The following is a 7,314-nucleotide window of genomic DNA, read 5'->3' on the forward strand; positions in this document are numbered from 1 at the left end:
AAAAGATATTCATGAGTCAACAAGATCCCACCACCTCCTCCCTCCTCTACATTTATTTGAAAGAATAAATCAGACATTAAGATTCAGAATATGACTTTTATTCAGCAAATACTGCAGTGAAGTTGCACATGGGGTGATACAGTGTGACGTGTTGGTGAATGATCAGTAGACCCTCCCTCCCACCAATGGAAGTCCATTTTAAAAGCACTCGTGAGGTAAACATAGATTAATCAATGAGCAGTTTAAGGCTAAGGATTTTTTTATAGTTTTTTTCAAACTTTTTGGCTCAGTTTATTCTTTGCATAATACATCTCTAGACTTTCTCAAAAGCGCCCCTCCAACAGCTCACAACCTCTCTTGAGCATTTTGTTATTTGTCACGATTTGGTGCATATGTCTTCCATGCAATTAAGTTTTCAGTTGTGTTGCATTTTGTCCTTTCAGTGGTTCCTTGTATTTCAGCACTGTGGAGGGCACATTTTTAAACTTGCATGCAGTTTCTTCTATTGCACAAAAGGAAAAGACGAGAAGTCTGGAGCTCCTCGATGGAGAACCCACTCTGCTCAAGGCCAGAAAAGCTGTCACACCCATGCATCTTTAGCTGTCAAATGTCATCTCCTTTGCTTCATGAGGTTCGCTTCACTCATGATCCTCCTCCTTCTTTATGACTGAGTGTGAGGTTTTCTCCACCGTCTTCGTAGACACTATCGTCTCCTGGACCACCTCTTCTGTCTCCTCCATTGTCTGAGTTACCGTGACAGATTTGGTGATCTCCTTGATGTGTTTGGTCATCCCGTCATCATCATCAATGACCTTCTGGATAGTCTTTGTTGCAGTCTTCATGTGGGAGACTATGTCAGAGTCCTCCTCCTTTGTGGGACTCTGGTCAACCCCATTGGAAATGATTTGTGGCTCTTCCTCCTTGTCCTTGGTGTCATCCCCTTTCTCTTCAATCTCTCCATTGATGGTTGTGCCTTCATCTTTTGACTTGGTTTCATCCTTTGACTTGACTTCATCCTTTGACTTGACTTCATCCTTCTTTTCCTCAGCTTCTGGGGATTTCTCTTCTTTTGGTGATTTGACCTCCACTTCTATTTTGGCTTCCTCTTTCTGTGGTGATTTGACATCGGTTGCTACCTCCTTGCCCCCTTCACCTGTGTCGACCTTTTTCTCAGAAATGACCTTCTTATCGACTGCTTCCTCACTCTTCTTAGCATCTTCCTCTGCTCCTTCCTCTCCATTTTCTGTGGCTGCCTTTTCAGGCTCTTCACCAGCTTCTTCTTTCTTGGTGACTTCTCCCTCTTCCTCCTCCTGCTCACTTGCTTCCTTCCCCTGCTCCTCTGGCACAGCTTTTGATTCCTCCACCTTCACGCTTTCAATCTTCTCCTCGGCTTCAGTTTCTTCTGCCCCTTCCTGCTCCCCTTCTGCCTGGACAGCATCACCTTCTCTTTCACCTCTCTCTTCTTCTTCCTTTTCCTCCTCCTCTTCTTCCTCCTTCTTTTCCTCACCCTTTTTTTCTGGTTGAGCCTGGACTGCAGTCTTGACTGTGGCTACAACGACCTCTTCCACTGCTTCCTCTTCCTTGGCTATGGCTTCACCTGCAGCCTTTTCCACTGCCTCAGATAGGTCCAGCTCGTCCAGTTCCGCTTTCTCGTTCTCCACTTTGGTTTCTTCGATGATCTCTTCCACGAATTTATGCTGCACTTTCATCTTGGGGGCTTCTTTGGTTTTCTGCACTTTGGCGGGGGCTGTGGGGGTGGTCGGGGGTCGATAGGGGAAGGAGGGGCCAGTGATGCTTCCAGAGAAAGTATACCTGGATTCTTCACCTTCCAACAGTTTCCTGCACAAGGGGTGGGGATGGGGAGAGACAGAGAGGGAGAGGTAGAGGAGACAGCTGTTATAACCCTTACAATGGAATGAAGGATAGGCACCAGGAGCAGAAGAGGAGACTACATTACCTCCTGAGCGTATTATTGCCTGGAAAGGGCCCTATAAAAGACCACTGTGTAGTTTTGGGAGGAACAGTCTCTTCCTGCGCTGTTAGATTCTCCAGTTGTATGACACCATTGCCCGTGACTGGGACAAGAACGCCATTAGCCCATGGGAGGCTTCGAAGGGAGTGGCCCCCAGAACAGAGCCAGCTTTGCATTGATCAGAGGCTAGAAAGGGCTTGTTGGGTGGGGGTGGGGGGGGGGGGCGGGCGGGGGTGGTGGCGAGGGAATGGGAGCGGACTCAGAGCGAGCGACAGAGTGGTCAGAGATCGCTTTACATGATGGACTGGGCGGCACCACTTCCCAACCCCTCAGATTATGGCTGGGGGTGGGTGAACAGACTCGCTCGCTGCCGAGCGGCCTCAGCTATTTCAGGCAAAGGCGGTTGCCCTCCTGAGACGCGGGGTTTCATCTGACCGCACTGGAGGCGCACAGAGAAAGACCAGCCGTGCACCCACCCCCCTGTCCCGCTGCAGCCTCGGGTGGGGAGGCGGAGGTGGGTGGGGGGTGGGGGGGGGAAGGGAGGGCTCCCTGTGCCGCACTCCCACTGAGGACCCCCTCAATGTCACGGAATGGCTTGGTTTTTTTGTCCTTCCTGGAGGTGCAGCCACACCCTCCGTCCCTCTGGGACCCCCCCTCCCCCAGTTACCTGTAAGCAGCAATCTCGATATCCAAAGCCATTTTCACGTTTAACAAATCTTGGTATTCCCGCAGGTGACGGGCCATTTCCCACTTGGTGTTGCGCAGCTCATTCTCCAGCTGTTGGACTGTTTCCTAAAATATTTCCCAGACACACACAGAGAGAGAGAGAGAGGAAACTCATCAGTAAACCACCAGCGAGACACCCTCCGGGCCACAATGACAAGCGGGTTCCGGGACCGGAGAGTTCCTTCAGCTGGGCAGCTTTGGAGGACAGTTTCCCAACTCCTGCCCGGGCACAGCCGCTGCTGCTCCGGCGGGTACGCCCCAGCCACTTACCCGCTCGTCCTCAGCCAAGCCGGGAGGTTCGACAACGACAGCGCGACTCTTCAGGCGGGCAGACACCCAGCCCCTGTCCCCGCTCCCGCCCCTGACCGAGGCGCTAAGATCGGAACGCGAGGGACTCGGGGAACGGACCACTTCGGAGAGAGCTGGGGAAGAGAGACACGCAGACACACACACACACACACACACAGAAAGAGAGAGAGCCACCCACAGAGAGAGAGACAGAGACAGAGTGAGGCAGAGATATAGAGAAAGACACACAGAAAGAAACAGACAAAGAGAGAGAGAGATACAAAGAAACAGAGAGACAGATAGTGATAGACAGAAATAGACAGAGAGAGAAGCAGAAAGAGAGAGAGTAACAGTGAGAGACAGAGACTCACAGAAAGAAACAAAGAAGGAGAGACACACACACAAAGAGAGAGGGGGACCGACAGAAAGAGAGAAGGGATGAGTTTGGGAGTTGACCATTTGGAGTTTTTTTCTCCAAGGTGACCCCTAAACGGAGGTGAGGGGTTTGGGAGTGGTGGGAATGAGAGGGTTGGACAGACATTGGTGGCGGGCGTGGGGGTGGGGGTGAGATGGGTCTTCACGGGGCTGCTCGGTGGTAATTTAGCCTTGCCACGGGGTGGAGATCGGAAGAGTTGCTGGATGGATCCTGGCTGGGGTGGGGGATGGTGGGGGGGGGGGGTGGGGAGATGCTGGAGGTCGGGGCTAGCGGTTGGAGTGGGAGCCCAGGGGCGGTCATGGGGGGGGTGGGCGGCGGGGGGAGCCGAGCCGATGTGCTGCTGACCTGATAGTTGGACACATCGGCGTTGTGACGGTCCTCGATGTCGTTGATCTGCCTCTCCAGGGAGTCCTTGGTGCCCCGGACCGACTCCAGCTCGATGCACTTGGACTGCAGTTGGCGGCGGTACTCGTTGATCTCCTCCCGGGCGGAGCGGATCGCGTCCTTATTGAGCTCGGCCGCCTCGTTCAGCTTGGCGTAGCGGCACTGGAACCACTCCTCGGTCTGCTGCAGGTTCTTGGCCGAGTGGCCCTCCAGCTGCGAGCGGATCTCCTTCAGCGCCGAGCTCAGGTCGCCCTTGAGCGGCTCCTTGCGCTCCAGCGTCACCTGAGACGCCTGGATCTGGGCGAAGAGGTCGGCCAGCTCCTCCTCGTGGTTGGCCCGGAGGAAGGCCAGCTCCTCTTGCAGGGACTGGGCTTTCTTCTCCATCTCCAGCTTGATGAGCGCCGAGTCCTCGGTTTCTTTCCGGAAGGCCCTGACGTGGGCCTCGGTGTCGTCCCTCAGCCTGGCCTCGTCCTCACAGCGCTCCCTGAGGCGCTGCAGGTCCTCCTCCAGGTGCTCGCTCTGCAGCTGCAGCAGCGCCTTGTCTTGGTTGACCTGCTCGATCAGGCTCCGCAGTTCCCTCAGCTCCTGCTCGTACACCTCCCCCAGCTGCCCGTGGCCGGCTTGCTTCTGCCGCTGAGCCTGGATCTCAGCCTCCAGCTGCTTGTTGTGCTGCTCCAGGCAGTGCACCTTGTCGATGTAGCCGGCGAAGCGGTCGTTCAGCCCCTGCAGCAGCTCCTTCTCGTTGCGGCCGCCGACGCCCCGGTAATCTCCGTTCAGGCCGCTGGACTGACTCAGGTCCAGGCTGTCCGAGGAGCTGTAGGCGCGGGGAGCCTGCACCGCGCTGGCCAGGCGCCGGTAGGACGCCGAGGTGAGCACCGGCGCTGGTGCACTAACCCGAGACCACGGCTGAGGGCGAGAGGCGACCGCCCGGCTGCTGTAAGTCCGGCTCTCCAGCCTCCGATAGGAGGACGGACTGCTCACCGTCTCTAGGATGTAGCTCATCTTCAGCGGGGAGGGTGGATGGCTGTTGGTTGGGGAAAGGGAGGGGAATATGTGTGTGTGTGTGTGTGTATGCGTGTGCGAGCGGCCGGCTTCATCCTGCCTTTTATAGTGAAAGCGCCGGGGCAGAAATGGGCGGGAGGCCGGACCGGGAGCTGCTGATTGATGTGCCCAACTGCAAGGGGAGGGCACACTGTGGGCACACTGCCAATCCAGTCCGGTTAGCCAGCAACACGGCCTCCAAGCCAACAGCCCCCAACCCAATGAAACAATGGTCGGGGAGGGGGGCATACATACACAGACACACATACAGAGGGGAATGAATATTAAAGTTGGGAGGGGGTGTGGGTGGGGAGAGAAAATAAACAGCAACTATCCTTCACCAAGGCCGAGGGTCAGTTTGAGACTGAAACCGTCCTTTTATTTGCAAGGTAAGATTTCAACGTGTTCTGGGTGTGTGTGAGACTGAGGTGGAGGGAGGAGGTGGGGTGGTGTCTGCAGAGTGGGTGTGTGTGTGTCAGGGAGTCTTGGGTTGTGTCTCTGTAAGATCAAGGTGACTGAGAGACTGTGTGTGTGTCTGACTGGGTGTGTGTGAGACTGCATTGTGAGACTGTGTGTGTGTGTGTGTGAGAGAGAGAGAGAGAGAGAGACAGACTGCATTGTGAGACTGTGTGTGTGTGTGTGTGTGAGAGAGAGAGAGAGAGAGAGAGACAGACTGAGTGTTTGTGTTACTGGGTATGTGTCTGTGTGTGTATCTTAGAACCAGCATTTGTTACCCATCCCCAGTTACCCTCAAACTGAATGGCTTGCTTGAGCCATTTCAAAGGGCAATTGTCAGCCACATTTCTGTGGGTCTAGAGTCACGTGTCGATCAGTCCGGGGCAGGGTGAACCAGATGGGGTTACCACAAGTGACAGAGTGATGATGTGAAGACCATTCACAATTCACCATCTGCCACACTGGAGCTCAAAGCTATGTCCCCAGAACATGGGGGTTTCGAGATGATTAGTCCAGTAATATTATCACTCTGCCAATGTGTGCTTGGTGGTAATGTATACGTGTGCGAGGGAGAGAGTGTGTGTGTGTATGGGGGGGGGGGGGCAAATGTGTGTGTGAGGATGAAGTTGTGTGTGAGGGGGGAATGTGTGTGTGTATGTGGTTATGATTGTGTCAGTGTATGTGTGATGCGGTGTGTTTGGAGTTGGAGATTTGGGATCTTTTGGGATTGTGTACGCGTGGGATATTTGGGGTCCTGTGTGGGGGGATGGTTGGGTGGGGTTTGGTGGGATATTTGGGGCTGTGTGGGGGGATGGTTGGGGTGGGTTTTGATGGGATATTTGGGGCTATGTGTGGGGGGATGGTTGGGGTGGGGTTTGATGGGATATTTGGGACTGTCTGGGGTGGGGTTTGATGCGATATTTGGGGCTATGTGTGGGGGGGTCTGTGTTGGGTTGTTTGAGTGTGTCAGTGTGTGGTGGGACTGTATTTGGGGAGGCTGATGTGTGTTGAGGCGTGGAGGTTGATGGGGGGGGGGGGGGAAGGGGGTTGGGGTTGTGTCTGTGTTGGAGGTAGGGGGAGGGGTGTGAGCCGCTCCGTTCCTTTCAAACGCCAGGTCCACAATGCGACAAACTTTCTCCACCTCCTCAGTGTGTGAGTGAGCAGCTCAGCACCATCAGGGTGTGTGTGTGTGTGTGTGTGTGTGTGAGACCCCCTGCCCCCTCCCCATCGCCACTTCAGGGAGTAGCCTGTTGGCCAGACGAGCATCCTGAGTGAATCTCCCCTCCCCCCACCCCCAGCCCTGCCGGAGTCGGGGCGGTGCTGAAACACTTCCTGATGCAATGCAGCGGAGACGGGGAGGGGGACAAAGCAGATAGAACTCAGCTCCCTGAAAGCTGGGAGTGTTACCAGAGGGAATGTTCACTCCCCCCCCACCCCCCTCAGGGTCTGCGGGGGACTGGGCAATGTTAACACAGCCTGCTGGAAGCTGCAGCTCCGAGCTGAGTCTGTTCAGTCTGATCCAGCGGCGTTGCAGTATTTTGCTGAGTCATCCCTCACTGCTGGCGCGAACAAAGTTATTTTCGCTTTTCGGAAAGGATGAAGAGAGAAAGCAAGGGGAAAAGAAATAACCCCACACAAGATCACGACAGGGTGACTTTATAAATCTGTGTGAGATTTGCTTCAGTCACTTTCAAGTGACAGCAAATTCTCACTCGGGACTCCGACATTGCCATCCTCTTGGCTCTGTGTTTCTTTCCCATTTGCTATCTCTCCATTTTCTTGGAGGACAGCATCACAGTCACAGAACTGTACAGCACGGAACAAGAACTCGTCTAGATATCGTCAATTAATCTAGTCCCATTTGCTGGACGCTCCTATCCCTCTAAACCCTTCCTATTCACCTACCCATCCAGATGCCTTTTAAATATACCAGCCTCCACCACTTCCTCTGGCAGATCATCCCATACACACATAAAATGTTGGCCCTTATATCCCTTTTAAATCTTCCCCC

General features: G+C 54.3%; 1 protein-coding gene across 1 annotated transcript; it reads right to left on the reverse strand.

Moving 5' to 3' along the window:
- Nucleotides 1-82: 82 nt before the first annotated feature.
- LOC140459630 (neurofilament medium polypeptide-like) lies at nt 83-4,895 on the reverse strand. Its single transcript, XM_072553932.1, has 3 exons — nt 3,768-4,895; nt 2,640-2,764; nt 83-1,839 (listed from the first exon to the last, which is right to left on the reverse strand). Exons 1-3 carry the CDS (start codon nt 4,806-4,808, stop codon nt 639-641), a joined length of 2,367 nt encoding a protein of 788 aa, XP_072410033.1. The 5' UTR covers nt 4,809-4,895; the 3' UTR covers nt 83-638.
- Nucleotides 4,896-7,314: the final 2,419 nt, after the last annotated feature.

This window comes from Chiloscyllium punctatum, chromosome 35 (assembly GCF_047496795.1).
Source record: "Chiloscyllium punctatum isolate Juve2018m chromosome 35, sChiPun1.3, whole genome shotgun sequence".
Taxonomy (NCBI): Eukaryota; Metazoa; Chordata; class Chondrichthyes; order Orectolobiformes; family Hemiscylliidae; genus Chiloscyllium; species Chiloscyllium punctatum.